This window comes from Pelobates fuscus, chromosome 4 (genome assembly GCF_036172605.1).
Source record: "Pelobates fuscus isolate aPelFus1 chromosome 4, aPelFus1.pri, whole genome shotgun sequence".
Lineage (NCBI taxonomy): Eukaryota > Metazoa > Chordata > Amphibia > Anura > Pelobatidae > Pelobates > Pelobates fuscus.
Window position 1 is genome coordinate 6,771,684 of NC_086320.1, and position 17,580 is coordinate 6,789,263.

At 43.0% G+C, this 17,580-nt stretch overlaps 1 protein-coding gene across 5 annotated transcripts in view; it reads left to right on the forward strand.

The window, feature by feature from the left end:
- Window positions 1–16,378, forward strand: part of PLEC (plectin) — a 556,052-nt gene extending 539,674 nt beyond the window's left edge. For all 5 annotated transcript variants that reach the window (XM_063450946.1, XM_063450942.1, XM_063450944.1 and 2 more), the window contains 3 exons: window positions 287–7,342; window positions 8,323–8,451; window positions 15,233–16,378. In XM_063450946.1, the coding sequence (XP_063307016.1) occupies window positions 287–6,592 (6,306 nt within the window). In that variant the 3' untranslated portion in view covers window positions 6,593–7,342; window positions 8,323–8,451; window positions 15,233–16,378. The remainder of the gene's footprint in view (window positions 1–286; window positions 7,343–8,322; window positions 8,452–15,232) is intronic.
- Window positions 16,379–17,580: the final 1,202 nt, after the last annotated feature.

Below are 17,580 nucleotides of genomic sequence, written 5' to 3' on the forward strand. Positions count from 1 at the left end.
GTCATTTCCTAACAAAACCTCTGGAAAAGGGGCCTAATATTTGGGTCATGTGACAGTCTATGTTCCCACCAACAGAGCTCACAAAACAGAGCCAATAATTCATGATCTAGATCAGGAATGCATGGATTCTGTATATGACACACGAAAAAGCAACTCTTCCATTGCTTCAGCCAAGTTCATAATAGTTAACACCATTCAGAAATTCTCTACAAGATAAATCCTCCTGCTATTGTAGATATTGGTTTCATGTAGATTATATCATTAACATATATCTTGTGTTTTACAGATGGAGAAGACTCAAAAAGAACAGCTACGTCAAGAAACCCAAAGTCTTCAATCTGTGTTCCTGTCCGAGAAAGAAATACTAATTCAGAAGGAGAAGTACATTGAAGATGAAAAGGCAAAACTAGAGAAACTCTTTGAAGTAGAGGTGAACAAAGCTCAAAATTTGAAAGCTGAGAAGGAGCGACAGCTAAGTAAGCTTGAGGAAGAGAAAAGACTATTGAAGGTTTCCATGGATGATGCAATGAGGAAACAGCTAGAGGCAGAGGACAAGGTTCATCAGAAGCAAGATGAGCTCCAGGAGCTAAATAGGCAGCGGCAAGAACAAGAGCGACTGCTTGAAGAAGAAAATAGGAAACTACGGGAGAGACTTGAGCAGCTGGAGCAAGAACATAGGATTGCACTGGAGAAAACCAAGGAGATCGTGATCCACAAAGAAACCATTCTAACGCAGACATCAGCCATGCCAAATGGAAATACCACGGTCACTGATGGCACAGCTCACAATGGAGACTATGAGAATGCCTTTGATGGCTTAAGACAGAAAGTATCTGCCAACAAACTGTATGAGGCTGGCATCTTGACCAAAGAGATGTTGGATGAATTGTCAAAGAAGTCGGTGACTGTGAATGATCTTTCCCAGCGAGATGATATACGAAAATACCTGCAAGGCAAGAGCAGCATTGCTGGACTGCTGATCAAACCCAGCAATGAAAAAATAAGCATTTACAATGCTATGAAGAAAAAGCTAATTACCCCTGGAACTGCCCTCATTCTGCTAGAAGCTCAAGCAGCCTCTGGGTATATAATGGACCCAGTAAGAAACAAAAAGCTGACTGTTAGTGAGGCTGTAAAAGAAAATGTTATTGGTCCTGAAATACACAATAAAATGTTGTCTGCCGAAAGGGCAATTACTGGATACAAAGATCCTTACACAGGAGACAAGATTTCACTCTTCCAAGCAATGAAAAAAGACTTGATCGTAAAGGACCATGGTATACGTCTATTAGAGGCTCAGATTGCCACAGGAGGTATTGTTGATCCAGTCAATAGTCATCGTGTACCCTTGGATGTAGCTTACAAACGAGGCTATTTTGATGAAGAAATGAACAAGATCTTGTCTGACCCAACAGATGACACAAAAGGCTTCTTTGATCCCAATACCCAAGAAAATCTTACGTACTTGCAACTTTTGGAGAGATGTATCGTAGATCAAGAAACAAAGTTCTGTTTGCTACCTTTAACTGACAAAGCAGGAAAAGGAGAACTGGTATACACAGATTCAGAAGCAAAAGATGTATTCAAGAAAGCCACAGTTTCTGTTCCATTTGGAAAGTTTGAAGGAAAGACTGTCACCATCTGGGAAATAATCAACTCAGAATATTTTACTGAAGAACAAAGGCGAGAGCTCTTACGTCAGTATAAGACTGGAAAAATCACTGTTGAGAAGATCATTAAAATAATAATCACTGTGGTGGAAGAGAGTGAGAAGAAGAAACAGCTGTGTTTTGATGGACTAAGAGTCCCTGTACCAGCAGCAGAACTGGTAGAGAGTAAAATCATTGACAAAGACCTTTTCAACCAACTACACCAAGGCAAGAAGGCAGTCAAAGAAGCGTCTGAGTTGGATTCTGTAAAAAAATACTTAACTGGATCCACAGCAATAGCTGGTGTCCAAGTGGAAAAATCTGGTGAAAAACTTACATTGTACGATGCTATAAGGAAAAACCTGCTGAAGCCTCTTACTGCTCTTAGCCTACTTGAAGCCCAAGCTGGTACAGGATACATTATTGACCCAATCCATAATGAGCTCCTCCCTGTGGATGAGGCAGTCAAAGCTGGTGTTGTTGGCCCAGAGTACCACGAGAAATTGCTATCTGCAGAAAAGGCGGTTACTGGATACAAAGATCCGTACACAGGACAGGCATTGTCACTTTTCCAAGCTTTTAAGAAAGGCCTCATCCCCAAAGACGGCGGTATCCGTCTCCTTGATGCACAGCTCTCTACTGGTGGAATAATTGACCCTATAAATAGCCATCGCCTTCCACTTGATGTTGCTTATAAACGTGGACACTTAGATGAAGAAACTATTAGGCTTCTCTCTGAGCCTGTTGATGAGAACACAGGATTCTATGACCCAAACAGTCAAGAAAACCTCACCTATGCCCAGCTACAGACAAAATGCAAAATAGACAAGAAAACTGGACACTACTTGCTACCTCTCTCTGAACAAGCCATACAATCACAACTGGAAGAGGTTTACAATGATTCACAAGCAAAAGAAGCCTTTGAGAAGACAACCGTGGAGGTGCCTAGTGGCATCTTTAAAGGAAAGACCATTTCTATTTGGGAGTTAATACATTCTGAATACTTTACTGAAGAACAAAGAAGGGAGCTCATCAGGCAGTACAAGACTGGCAAAGTTACAATTGAAAAGATAATCAAAATCCTTATTACGATTGTGGAAGAAACTGAAACCAAGAAACAACAGCGTCTTACATTTACCGGTCTTCGAGCTCCTGTACCTGCTTCTGAACTGCTGGAGTCAAAAATTATTGACCTGTCTCAATATAATCAGCTGAAAGAAGGCAAGAAATCTGTAAAGGAAATATCAGAAACCGATACCGTGAGACAGTATCTGCAGGGCAGTGATTGCATTGCTGGTGTCTACCTAGAGGAAAGCAAGCTAAAGATGAACATCTACCAAGCCATGAAGAGAAACTTCCTTAGACCTGGAACCGCTCTGGTACTTCTTGAAGCTCAGGCTGCTACTGGATTTATCATTGATGCTGTAAAGAATCAGAAATTCTATGTCAATGAGGCTGTGAAAGCTGGTGTAGTTGGGCCAGAACTGCATGAAAAGCTTCTGTCTGCTGAAAAGGCTGTAACCGGCTACAAAGATCCATATTCAGGAAACACAATCTCTGTCTTTGAAGCTATTCAAAAAGGTCTCCTCTTGAAAGATCATGGGATACGACTTTTAGAAGCACAGATAGCGACTGGAGGCATTATCGATCCAGTGCACAGTCATCGTGTTCCAGTGGAAGTTGCTTACAAACGAGGATACTTTGATGAAGCAATGAACAAAATCCTGTCTGACCCCACAGATGACACCAAAGGATTCTTTGATCCCAATACCCATGAGAACCTTACATATCTACAACTGAAGGATAGATGTATTAAAGATCCAGACACTGGACTTAACCTTCTCACCCTAAAGAAGGAGAAACTAAGTCCAGCAGACACTGGTAAAATCTATAGTGAAGCAGAGACAAAGAAGGTATTTGAAGAAACTAAAGTAGACATTCCTTCTGGCAGCATGGCTGGCTCTTCTATGACCATATGGGAGCTAATGCAGTCTGACTTGCTGCCTCAAGAGGAAAGAGATCGTCTGATGGAAGAGTTCCGTGCTGGGAAGTTGACAAAGGAACGCATGATTATCATTATTATTGAGATAATTGAAAAAACTGAAATCATACGGCAACAACAGACTTACTCATATGATTTTGTCCGTCGCCGTATCACAGCAGAGGAGTTGTATGAGTCTAAGCTTATAACCATGGAAATGTACAACATGCTTAAACAAGGAATAAAGACTATTCAGGAAATTATACAAATTGAGACTGTCTGGAGATACCTCTATGGCACAGGATGTATTGCGGGGCTGCAGCTGCCTGGCTCCAAGCAAGCTATAAGTATTTACCAGGCTATGAAAAAGGGCTTTATCACACCCGATGTGGCGAATGTACTTCTAGATGCTCAGGCAGCTACTGGTTTTATTGTTGATCCTGTAAAGAATGAACTTTTAACTGTAGATGAGGCTGTGAGAAAGGGTGTTGTTGGTCCAGAAATTCACGACAGACTCCTCTCTGCTGAAAGAGCTGTGACAGGGTACAGAGATCCTTACACTGAGCAGATGATCTCCATTTTCCAAGCAATGAAGAAAGATTTGATTCCCTCTGATCAAGCACTGAGGCTTCTTGATGCACAATTAGCAACAGGTGGAATCATTGATCCTCGATTTGGGTTCCACATCCCACATGAAATAGCATTCATGCGTGGATACCTCAACAACGATACTCTGGACATGCTGTCTGAGCCTAGTGAAGTCCGCAGTTATGTGGATCCATCCACAGATGAAAAACTCAGTTATGCTCAGTTGCTGAAGAGATGTCGTGGAGATGAAAACAGCAAACTCTTCCTGCTGCCCCTTGCAGACAAGAGGAAGCTGACATTCAAAGGTTTAAGGAAAGATATCACCATGGAAGAACTGGTGCGCTCTGAAGTCATGGATGCAGCTACAGCCCAGCGACTACAAGAAGGACTGACCACTCTTGAAGAGGTCTCAAGAAACCTCCAAAAATTCCTGGAGGGAACTAGCTGCATTGCAGGTGTTTATGTGGAATCTTCCAAAGAAAGATTCTCCATCTATCAAGCCATGAAGAAAGGCATGATAAGACCAGGAACAGCATTTGAATTACTGGAAGCACAGGCTGCCACAGGTTACGTTATTGACCCAATCAAAGGTCTCAAGTTGGCTGTAGAAGATGCTGTGCGCATGGGTATCGTTGGGCCCGAATTCAAAGATAAACTTTTGTCAGCAGAAAGAGCAGTGACAGGTTATAAAGATCCTTACTCAGGAAAGCTCATCTCTCTTTTCCAAGCCATGAAGAAAGGACTGATTCTAAAAGATCATGGAATCCGCTTACTGGAAGCACAGATTGCAACTGGAGGCATTATTGATCCAGAAGAAAGCCATCGCTTGCCAGTGGAGATGGCATACAAAAGAGGTCTGTTTGATGAGGAAATGAATGAAATTCTTACTGATCCAAGTGATGACACCAAGGGATTCTTTGATCCTAATACAGAGGAGAATCTGACTTATCTTCAGCTCATGGAAAGATGCATTACAGATCCAGAGACTGGACTCTGCCTTCTGCCTCTAAAAGAAAAGAAACGCGAAAGAAAGACTTCTTCTAAATCCTCAGTCCGTAAACGCAGAGTGGTAATTGTTGACCCTGAGACTGGTAAAGAGATGTCCGTATATGAAGCCTATCGCAAAGGGCTTATTGACCATCAAACATATATAGAACTCTCTGAGCAAGAATGTGAGTGGGAAGAAGTTACAATCTCATCTTCTGATGGGGTAGTAAAATCCATGATCACGGACAGAAGATCAGGAAGACAATATGATATTGATGATGCCATTTCAAAAGGCCTGATTGACCAGTCGTCATTAGACCAGTATCGCTCCGGTACATTGTCCATCACAGAGTTTGCAGACATGTTGTCTGGTAACATGGGTGGATTCCGCTCTAGATCCTCATCTGTCGGCTCTTCTTCCTCTTATACAGCAAGTCCAGCTTCAAAGGCGCAACTATCTTCTTGGAGTGATCCAACTGAAGAGACGGGCCCTATCGCTGGAATAGTGGACACAGACACTTTAGAAAAAGTATCTGTTACCGAGGCCATGCATCGCAACCTTGTAGATAACATCACTGGCCAACGTTTGCTAGAAGCTCAAGCATGTACAGGAGGAATCATTGACCCTGTCACAGGGCAAAAATATGCAGTTGTTGATGCAGTCAATAAAGGTCTGGTTGACAAAATCATGGTAGACAGAATTAACCTTGCCCAGAAGGCTTATAATGGATTTGAAGACCCAAGAACAAAGACAAAAATGTCTGCTGCTCAAGCTCTTAAAAAGGGCTGGCTTTACTATGAGGCTGGTCAGCGCTTCCTAGAAGTGCAGTACCTCACTGGTGGACTTATTGAGCCAGAAGTTGAAGGACGTGTCAGTCTAGATGATGCCCTCCATAAAGGTACCATTGATACCCGGACAGCCCAGAAACTGAGAGATGTGAACACCTACTCTAAGTATTTGACCTGTCCAAAAACAAAACTCAAAATCTCCTACAAAGAAGCCATGGAAAAAAGTATGGTGGAAGATGGCACCGGTTTGAGACTCCTAGAAGCATCCTCTCAGTCCAGTAAAGGCTACTACAGTCCATATAATGTCAGCGGCTCTGGTTCAGCCTCAGGCTCCAGATCAGGTTCCAGAACTGGATCTAGGTCTGGCTCACGTCGAGGCAGCATTGATGCCACTGGCAATGCAGGATTTCAAATGAGCTTTTCTTCTTCCTCATACTCTTCCACAAGCTATGGTCGTAGATACACAACTGGTCCTCAAGGTGTCCCTTTTGACATGGCTGAATTGACAAATGCACTGTTAAACCTACATCAAAGCTGCAGTCAGGAAGCAAGCAGGGGGCACGAAGCTTTAGCAGCCCCCGTACATGTCCTAGTATAGGATATTCCATCCCAGTCTCATGAACTCAAACACCCCTTTCCCTGCTCTGCATGTGGTGAAGCTGTACTTGGATTTTTTTATTTTATAAATATATATATATATAAATATATAACACTCAATTTATTTCTAACTGTACTCCAAAGCAGTGCCTAAACTTTTAACCAAAAAGCCTGAAAGAAAACTATTTTAGCAAGGTGGCAAAATAAATTCATGTTCTTATAAATGTTGTTTGTATATTGAGAGATGACTAAGAGAAGGCTATCATCTGGCACCAGAATTTTTGCACGGACATTCCTGCACACAGGTGTCCACCTCTTACTGGCCATGTACAGAGCAGAGGAAAACCCACCAGCAAATGGCAGGAATTAAGCCAAAACGCATCATACACTCCCTGTAACCTGTACTCTGTTGAACTCTAGATTACAATAAATGTACTAAACTTGAGCCTGACTACTGAAGCATGATCCACCTGGAAACCATTGTCACCCATCACTGCATATATGCACCCACAATAACGTACCTCCTGTTGCTCATCAAGTAAAGCAAAACCTTGTTCTCCAGCCTTTGCACATCAGACTCCTAGTGGGGACGCCGACACCGGAGATTACATGAAGAGAATCAGCATCTTCCCGGGTTCTCACTGTACACAGAGAATATGATTTACTTCCCCTCTTCCTCAACCCTCTTGTGTGTTCTTCATGTTCGTCTTCCAGAATCCCCCTCCATGAGGCCCTTAAAGGACTTCCAACTGTAAGTCCAGTGTACATCAGACATGGTGCTGTCCCTTTTCTTATCTTCTCCTCTGCTAATCACTGGTATCTGCTATTCTCCTTTCACTATGCAATTAACCATGTGGCTTTGTATTTTATGGTACTAGATAGGACTTTGGTATCCAATGTGCTTCAGTAATTGTCTGTTTTCTAGATCTTTGTGTTTGCTCTCCTGTTGGTCTTTATACTGGACAGTAGAGTTATGAAGCATATAATTTTGCTGTTCAGATGCCGGTGTATAAAAAAGTAATCTGAGGCAAAATACTAATAGTGGAACAATGAGCAGAAACATCCCCTTTATTTCCATGATAATTTTTCCTCTTTAAGGACAGAACAGCTCATTATAAAGATGTAACATAATATTTTATATGGTTATCCTGAATCTCTCCAAGCTTTGGAAAACATTTCAGACCCAAGATGAATGTTTAAGAAATGCATTCAGGCCAGAGACCATAGTGAGAAGGTTTTAGTGCATCGGAGGTGATTACTATTACTGTCAAGCAGGGAACCTCCTTCATCCCTTTAATAAGGGCATCAATATTTTGTATCTGTCCTGCAGCTTATAACCCCTTTGAGTTTATTTTATGGTAACCATAGCAGGCACTGTATTGGGTACTGCCTTTGACTGGGAAACAAATTGCTAGATATTACAATAATAATAATAATATCGTGGGAAACATTGAGCGAGATCGGACAAGGATTTACTCATTGACATTTGCCTGAAGTGCAGATTTTTTTTCTCCCTTTCTTTTGTTAATGAGAAGTGAGATAATTGATTTCATATTATACTGGTAAATCGAAGAGTTGTTGGGGGTAATCTAGGGCTTAAAGATGTTATGGAATTCATTATTTGTTATGGGATTTTAGAAGTTATGGAATTCGGTATGGGATTTAAGATTAATTTGTTTTTAATGTCATGGACTGAAATATGTGTTTACTAATATTTCTGTCTCCCATCAGGGCCTCTCTCCAACTGGATCTATATTTATTGGTGAATGTGCCCCCTGTCCTGAGGTTACTGCCCCTTGGAGAAGACACGAACCTGAAACAATTAGTTCCCCAGAAGCAGCTATGCACCCCCAAATCCAGGTATATATAACAGAAAACATAAGTGCCCTACAGACAGCCCTGAACCTCTAATTCAATGTCCTTTTGTAGCAGAAATGCCAGAATTTACTCCTAATGTCTGCTGCCACCTCCTTTAAAACATATACCATCAGCGTCTTAACCTTAGTCTTGTATAACAAGGGGCAATAAAATTAAAGGAATCCCCTCATTGAAATATGGTGCGTTCATATAATGCTCCTGGTGGGTTATTAGAAGAGGAATCCCCTCATTGAAACATAGCTCGGTGCGTCCATATAATGCTCCTGGTGGGTTATTAGAAGAGGAATCCCCTCATTGAAACATAGCTCGGTGCGTCCATATAATGCTCCTGGTGGGTTATTAGAAGAGGAATCCCCTCATTGAAACATAGCTCGGTGCGTTCATATAATGCTCCTGGTGGGTTATTAGAAGAGGAATCCCCTCATTGAAACATAGCTCGGTGCGTTCATATAATGCTCCTGGTGGGTTATTAGAAGAGGAATCCCCTCATTGAAACATAGCTCGGTGCGTTCATATAATGCTCCTGCTGGGTTATTAGAAGAGGAACCCCCTCATTGAAACATAGCTCGGTGCGTTCATATAATGCTCCTGGTGGGTTATTAGAAGAGGAATCCCCTTATTGAAACAGCGCGGTGCGTTCATATAATGCTCCTGGTGGTTTATTTCAAGAGGAATCCCCTCATTGAAACATAGCTCGGTGCGTTCATATAATGCTCCTGGTGGGTTATTAGAAGTGGAATCCCCTCATTGAAACATAGCTCTGTGCGTTCATATAATGCTCCTGGTGGGTTATTAGAAGAGGAATCCCCTCATTGAAACATAGCTCGGTGCGTTCATATAATGCTCCTGGTGGGTTATTAGAAGAGGAATCCCCTTATTGAAACATAGCTCGGTGCGTTCATATAATGCTCCTGGTGGGTTTATTAGAAGAGGAATCCCCTCATTGAAACATAGCTCGGTGCGTCCATATAATGCTCCTGGTGGGTTATTAGAAGAGGAATCCCCTTATTGAAACATAGCTCGGTGCGTCCATATAATGCTCCTGGTGGGTTATTAGAAGAGGAATCCCCTCATTGAAACATAGCTCGGTGCGTTCATATAATGCTCCTGGTGGGTTATTACAAGAGGAATCCCCTCATTGAAACATAGCTCGGTGCGTTCATATAATGCTCCTGCTGGGTTTATTAGAAGAGGAATCCCCTCATTGAAACATAGCTCGGTGCGTCCATATAATGCTCCTGGTGGGTTATTAGAAGAGGAATCCCCTTATTGAAACATAGCTCGGTGCGTCCATATAATGCTCCTGGTGGGTTATTAGAAGAGGAATCCCCTCATTGAAACAGCTCGGTGCGTCCATATAATGCTCCTGGTGGGTTATTAGAAGAGGAATCCCCTCATTGAAACATAGCTCGGTGCGTCCATATAATGCTCCTGGTGGGTTATTAGAAGAGGAATCCCCTCATTGAAACATAGCTCGGTGCGTCCATATAATGCTCCTGGTGGGTTATTAGAAGAGGAATCCCCTCATTGAAACATAGCTCGGTGCGTTCATATAATGCTCCTGGTGGGTTATTAGAAGAGGAATCCCCTCATTGAAACATAGCTCGGTGCGTCCATATAATGCTCCTGGTGGGTTATTAGAAGAGGAATCCCCTCATTGAAACATAGCTCTGTGCATTCATATAATGCTCCTGGTGGGTTATTAGAAGAGGAATCCCCTCGTTGAAACATAGCTCGGTGCATTCATATAATGCTCCTGGTGGGTTATTAGAAGAGGAATCCCCTCATTGAAACATAGCTCGGTGCGTCCATATAATGCTCCTGGTGGGTTATTAGAAGAGGAATCCCCTCATTGAAACATAGCTCGGTGCGTTCATATAATGCTCCTGGTGGGTTATTAGAAGAGGAATCCCCTCATTGAAACATAGCTCTGTGCGTTCATATAATGCTCCTGGTGGGTTATTAGAAGAGGAATCCCCTCATTGAAACATAGCTCGGTGCGTTCATATAATGCTCCTGCTGGGTTATTAGAAGAGGAACCCCCTCATTGAAACATAGCGCGGTGCGTTCATATAATGCTCCTGGTGGGTTATTAGAAGAGGAATCCCCTCATTGAAACAGCGCGGTGCGTTCATATAATGCTCCTGGTGGTTTATTTCAAGAGGAATCCCCTCATTGAAACATAGCTCGGTGCGTTCATATAATGCTCCTGGTGGGTTATTAGAAGTGGAATCCCCTCATTGAAACATAGCTCTGTGCGTTCATATAATGCTCCTGGTGGGTTATTACAAGAGGAATCCCCTCATTGAAACATAGCTCGGTGCGTTCATATAATGCTCCTGGTGGGTTATTAGAAGAGGAATCCCCTCATTGAAACATAGCTCGGTGCGTTCATATAATGCTCCTGGTGGGTTTATTAGAAGAGGAATCCCCTCATTGAAACATAGCTCGGTGCGTCCATATAATGCTCCTGGTGGGTTATTAGAAGAGGAATCCCCTTATTGAAACATAGCTCGGTGCGTCCATATAATGCTCCTGGTGGGTTATTAGAAGAGGAATCCCCTCATTGAAACATAGCTCGGTGCGTTCATATAATGCTCCTGGTGGGTTATTACAAGAGGAATCCCCTCATTGAAACATAGCTCGGTGCGTTCATATAATGCTCCTGGTGGGTTATTACAAGAGGAATCCCCTCATTGAAACATAGCTCGGTGCGTTCATATAATGCTCCTGGTGGGTTTATTAGAAGAGGAATCCCCTCATTGAAACATAGCTCGGTGCGTTCATATAATGCTCCTGGTGGGTTATTATAAAAGGAATCCCCTCATTGAAACATAGCTCGGTGCGTTCATATAATGCTCCTGGTGGGTTATTAGAAGAGGAATCCCCTCATTGAAACATAGCTCGGTGCGTCCATATAATGCTCCTGGTGGGTTATTAGAAGAGGAATCCCCTCATTGAAACATAGCTCGGTGCGTTCATATAATGCTCCTGGTGGGTTATTAGAAGAGGAATCCCCTTATTGAAACATAGCTCGGTGCGTTCATATAATGCTCCTGGTGGGTTTATTAGAAGAGGAATCCCCTCATTGAAACATAGCTCGGTGCGTCCATATAATGCTCCTGGTGGGTTATTAGAAGAGGAATCCCCTTATTGAAACATAGCTCGGTGCGTCCATATAATGCTCCTGGTGGGTTATTAGAAGAGGAATCCCCTCATTGAAACATAGCTCGGTGCGTTCATATAATGCTCCTGGTGGGTTATTACAAGAGGAATCCCCTCATTGAAACATAGCTCGGTGCGTTCATATAATGCTCCTGGTGGGTTTATTAGAAGAGGAATCCCCTCATTGAAACATAGATCGGTGCGTCCATATAATGCTCCTGGTGGGTTATTAGAAGAGGAATCCCCTTATTGAAACATAGCTCGGTGCGTCCATATAATGCTCCTGGTGGGTTATTAGAAGAGGAATCCCCTCATTGAAACAGCTCGGTGCGTCCATATAATGCTCCTGGTGGGTTATTAGAAGAGGAATCCCCTCATTGAAACATAGCTCGGTGCGTCCATATAATGCTCCTGGTGGGTTATTAGAAGAGGAATCCCCTCATTGAAACAGCTCGGTGCGTCCATATAATGCTCCTGGTGGGTTATTAGAAGAGGAATCCCCTCATTGAAACATAGCTCGGTGCGTTCATATAATGCTCCTGGTGGGTTATTAGAAGAGGAATCCCCTCATTGAAACATAGCTCGGTGCGTCCATATAATGCTCCTGGTGGGTTATTAGAAGAGGAATCCCCTCATTGAAACATAGCTCTGTGCGTTCATATAATGCTCCTGGTGGGTTATTAGAAGAGGAATCCCCTCGTTGAAACATAGCTCGGTGCATTCATATAATGCTCCTGGTGGGTTATTAGAAGAGGAATCCCCTCATTGAAACATAGCTCGGTGCGTCCATATAATGCTCCTGGTGGGTTATTAGAAGAGGAATCCCCTCATTGAAACATAGCTCGGTGCGTTCATATAATGCTCCTGGTGGGTTATTAGAAGAGGAATCCCCTCATTGAAACATAGCTCGGTGCGTTCATATAATGCTCCTGCTGGGTTATTAGAAGAGGAATCCCCTTATTGAAACAGCGCGGTGCGTTCATATAATGCTCCTGGTGGTTTATTTCAAGAGGAATCCCCTCATTGAAACATAGCTCGGTGCGTTCATATAATGCTCCTGGTGGGTTATTAGAAGTGGAATCCCCTCATTGAAACATAGCTCTGTGCGTTCATATAATGCTCCTGGTGGGTTATTAGAAGAGGAATCCCCTCATTGAAACATAGCTCGGTGCGTTCATATAATGCTCCTGGTGGGTTATTAGAAGAGGAATCCCCTTATTGAAACATAGCTCGGTGCGTTCATATAATGCTCCTGGTGGGTTTATTAGAAGAGGAATCCCCTCATTGAAACATAGCTCGGTGCGTCCATATAATGCTCCTGGTGGGTTATTAGAAGAGGAATCCCATGATTGAAACATAGCTCGGTGCGTCCATATAATGCTCCTGGTGGGTTATTAGAAGAGGAATCCCCTCATTGAAACATAGCTCGGTGCGTTCATATAATGCTCCTGGTGGGTTATTACAAGAGGAATCCCCTCATTGAAACATAGCTCGGTGCGTTCATATAATGCTCCTGGTGGGTTTATTAGAAGAGGAATCCCCTCATTGAAACATAGCTCGGTGCGTCCATATAATGCTCCTGGTGGGTTATTAGAAGAGGAATCCCCTTATTGAAACATAGCTCGGTGCGTCCATATAATGCTCCTGGTGGGTTATTAGAAGAGGAATCCCCTCATTGAAACATAGCTCGGTGCGTCCATATAATGCTCCTGGTGGGTTATTAGAAGAGGAATCCCCTCATTGAAACATAGCTCGGTGCGTCCATATAATGCTCCTGGTGGGTTATTAGAAGAGGAATCCCCTCATTGAAACATAGCTCGGTGCGTTCATATAATGCTCCTGGTGGGTTATTAGAAGAGGAATCCCCTCATTGAAACATAGCTCGGTGCGTCCATATAATGCTCCTGGTGGGTTATTAGAAGAGGAATCCCCTCATTGAAACATAGCTCTGTGCGTTCATATAATGCTCCTGGTGGGTTATTAGAAGAGGAATCCCCTCGTTGAAACATAGCTCGGTGCATTCATATAATGCTCCTGGTGGGTTATTAGAAGAGGAATCCCCTCATTGAAACATAGCTCGGTGCGTCCATATAATGCTCCTGGTGGGTTATTAGAAGAGGAATCCCCTCATTGAAACATAGCTCGGTGCGTTCATATAATGCTCCTGGTGGGTTATTAGAAGAGGAATCCCCTCATTGAAACATAGTTCGGTGGGTTCATATAATGCTCCTGGTGGGTTATTAGAAGAGGAATCCCCTCATTGAAACATAGCTCGGTGCGTTCATATAATGCTCCTGCTGGGTTATTAGAAGAGGAACCCCCTCATTGAAACATAGCGCGGTGCGTTCATATAATGCTCCTGGTGGGTTATTAGAAGAGGAATCCCCTCATTGAAACAGCGCGGTGCGTTCATATAATGCTCCTGGTGGTTTATTTCAAGAGGAATCCCCTCATTGAAACATAGCTCGGTGCGTTCATATAATGCTCCTGGTGGGTTATTAGAAGTGGAATCCCCTCATTGAAACATAGCTCTGTGCGTTCATATAATGCTCCTGGTGGGTTATTACAAGAGGAATCCCCTCATTGAAACATAGCTCGGTGCGTTCATATAATGCTCCTGGTGGGTTATTAGAAGAGGAATCCCCTCATTGAAACATAGTTCGGTGGGTTCATATAATGCTCCTGGTGGGTTATTATAAAAGGAATCCCCTCATTGAAACATAGCTCTGTGCGTTCATATAATGCTCCTGGTGGGTTATTAGAAGAGGAATCCCCTCATTGAAACATAGCTCGGTGCGTTCATATAATGCTCCTGGTGGGTTATTTCAAGAGGAATCCCCTCATTGAAACATAGCTCGGTGCGTCCATATAATGCTCCTGGTGGGTTATTTCAAGAGGAATCCCCTCATTGAAACATAGCTCGGTGCGTCCATATAATGCTCCTGGTGGGTTATTAGAAGAGGAATCCCCTCATTGAAACATAGCTCGGTGCGTTCATATAATGCTCCTGGTGGGTTATTAGAAGAGGAATCCCCTCATTGAAACATAGCTCGGTGCGTTCATATAATGCTCCTGCTGGGTTATTAGAAGAGGAATCCCCTCATTGAAACATAGCTCGGTGCGTTCATATAATGCTCCTGGTGGGTTATTAGAAGAGGAATCCCCTCATTGAAACATAGTTCGGTGGGTTCATATAATGCTCCTGGTGGGTTATTAGAAGAGGAATCCCCTCATTGAAACATAGCGCGGTGCGTTCATATAATGCTCCTGGTGGGTTATTAGAAGAGGAATCCCCTCATTGAAACATAGCTCGGTGCGTTCATATAATGCTCCTGGTGGGTTATTAGAAGAGGAATCCCCTCATTGAAACATAGTTCGGTGGGTTCATATAATGCTCCTGCTGGGTTATTAGAAGAGGAATCCCCTCATTGAAACATAGCGCGGTGCGTTCATATAATGCTCCTGGTGGGTTATTAGAAGAGGAATCCCCTCGTTGCAGGCATGCACCCTATGTTATCTTCCTGTAATGTTGTTCATTATTTCATGTTGCATTGTGAACACTTCATCACTCTCATTCCTTTCATTTTCATTTTTATAGAGCATCAAGATGGACCATCTGTCCTGTTGGAGGGGGTCACCCCAATTCACTGTTCAGGAAATAAAAGACCAGTTGCTGTCCTCTCCCTGTCTCTCCATTTGCAGTTGGTGTGACTGTGACAGCATTATTGGAAATCTTACTTCCCTCTCCATGCCTCTGGTCCTGGGCCCTTAATTGTGGCTTATTCTGGAAAGGCCTCATCTGTCTGTCCGTCTGTCGTCTGTCCCTCCTCCCCCCCCCCCCCCCCCCCCCTGTCCCACTCTGATTCTCTGCACTCCCCATTAACTATGTCTGAGATGGTAATGCATCTAGTTCCCTTTCTGCATTTTGTACTTTAAGCATACCCACCACCCTACGTGTCCCGTTAGCCCTCAACCAAGGGTGTGACTATTAATGGAACTACATGCCTTCATCGTTCAGACCATCTTCATCATCACCCAGACACTCCATCCTCATCTGCGTTCTCTGCCACTGCTGAATTCTTGCCATTTATTGTGACTTTATTACATAAACCCTGCTGTACTTCACCTCGTGGCCAACAAGAGTGACAATGGTCAAAAGAATTTGTATTGAAATGAACAAATAGCTAATATTTCATTTTTGACCCCTTTGCTTCCAAACCGGTAACACTGCCTTGTCTGGCAGCAAAAGGGTTACTGCTCACAGTAGTCTGTTCTTAAAATAAATTAATGGTGTGTTCTCTCTGCCGAGTCCACATACTGCTGTCACGGTTTGTCGACAAAACCCCCAATTTTCGTTGTATTAAGAGTGGCCGTGACAGTTCAGTGTAAATAATGCATTTCCTGAAATCTCGTGCAGACTTTATAGTTTCCATTTGAAATGCCATGTTACAAATTGGAGCTTCCAACATGTGCTGGGTTCCATCCCAGATACAGTTATTGCTTTTGTGCTTGTTTTTTGGGTGGGTGTGTTGGGATAAAGGGGTAAATTTCTTATTGCCATTGCAATTTGTATCCTTAATCCCGCCAGCGTTGGCAAGCAGTAACTGTCTGGTACTCCAGTGTTGGACAGTGCTCCTTGGCTCGAACACTAAAGAATTGTATATAAGGAGATGTTTGTTAAACATGTTGCAGAATCATGCCTCTCTCAATGCAAAACAAAAAGTAAACTGATATCATACCAAGATTAATGCTGTCTGTCTGTTGTGTGGGAAGGAATGCTACATCTTATTCTATCAGATATGAGGAATTTTTATCTATAGTGACCATTCCCTCATATGCTATTACTGGGCTGAAAGCATGGATACTACTGTCTGGATCTAGGAGACAATGACCTATTCACATGCTGTTTGCCGGATAGGCCAGTAAAGATGCACCGCAGGCCCTTTAGTACCATTTATCACCCGTACGCACCAAGTTGGACCGTTTTAAGGTTAAATATTAATTTGGAAATGCCAAATGGGAGTTTAAAGGTATAGAAACACGTCCATGTGTAACAACAAAAATGTTATGAGTACGAGTAAAATTCCACTTGAAAGGGAGATTCCCAATGGTCTAATTAACGGTCGAGGAGCCAAAGTAGAATTCAGTATTTCATAGTCTGTGTTTTAAAATGTATCATTGCAGTGATGGAGAAGAGTAATAAAATGAGTGCGGACTTGGAATGTCTGCATCCATGCTCACTGCGTGTCTGTTAACATATGACTGCCTCGGCTGCACTTAGTCAGGCAGACTGTACCAATGGGACCTGCAGTTAGAATGTGCCCGTTGGCTGCTCACTATGTTCTCATTACATTTAGTCAATCAGTGCCATTGGGGCAGCCTCCTTAGGTATTATCTCCTAGAACAGAGCAGGCAACCTTCAGCACTCCAGATGTTATGAAGTACGTCTCCCATAATGCGTTTATAGCCATAGTGCTGGCAAAGCATTATGAGAGATGTAGTTCACAACATCTAGCGTGTCATGGGTTGCCTACTCTTTTAGAAGGTTCCATTAAATACAGATCCCAGGTTTTAAGTTACTGCTGAGCACCCTCACTGCCAAGCCCCACTTCAACTTATCTATTGTCTGATGTCATGACATCCTGTTATACACCGTTAATCACCAGTCCTCACAGCAGTCAGTCCAAGACATGCATCCGCATTACCAGATCACCGCCGTCCCTTGCAAAGTGAGTACACAGGATGGTGCTTCGGGGTGAATTAAAGGTACCATGGATTGTGGGAAATGAAACTTGGATAATGAATTAGGGAGAGGAAGATAAATGGTGAATTACATAGTTACATAGTTACATAGCTGAAAAGAGACTTGCGTCCATCAAGTTCAGCCTTCCTCACATTTGTTTTTTGCTGTTGATCCAAAAGAAGGCAAAAAAAAAAAAACAGTTT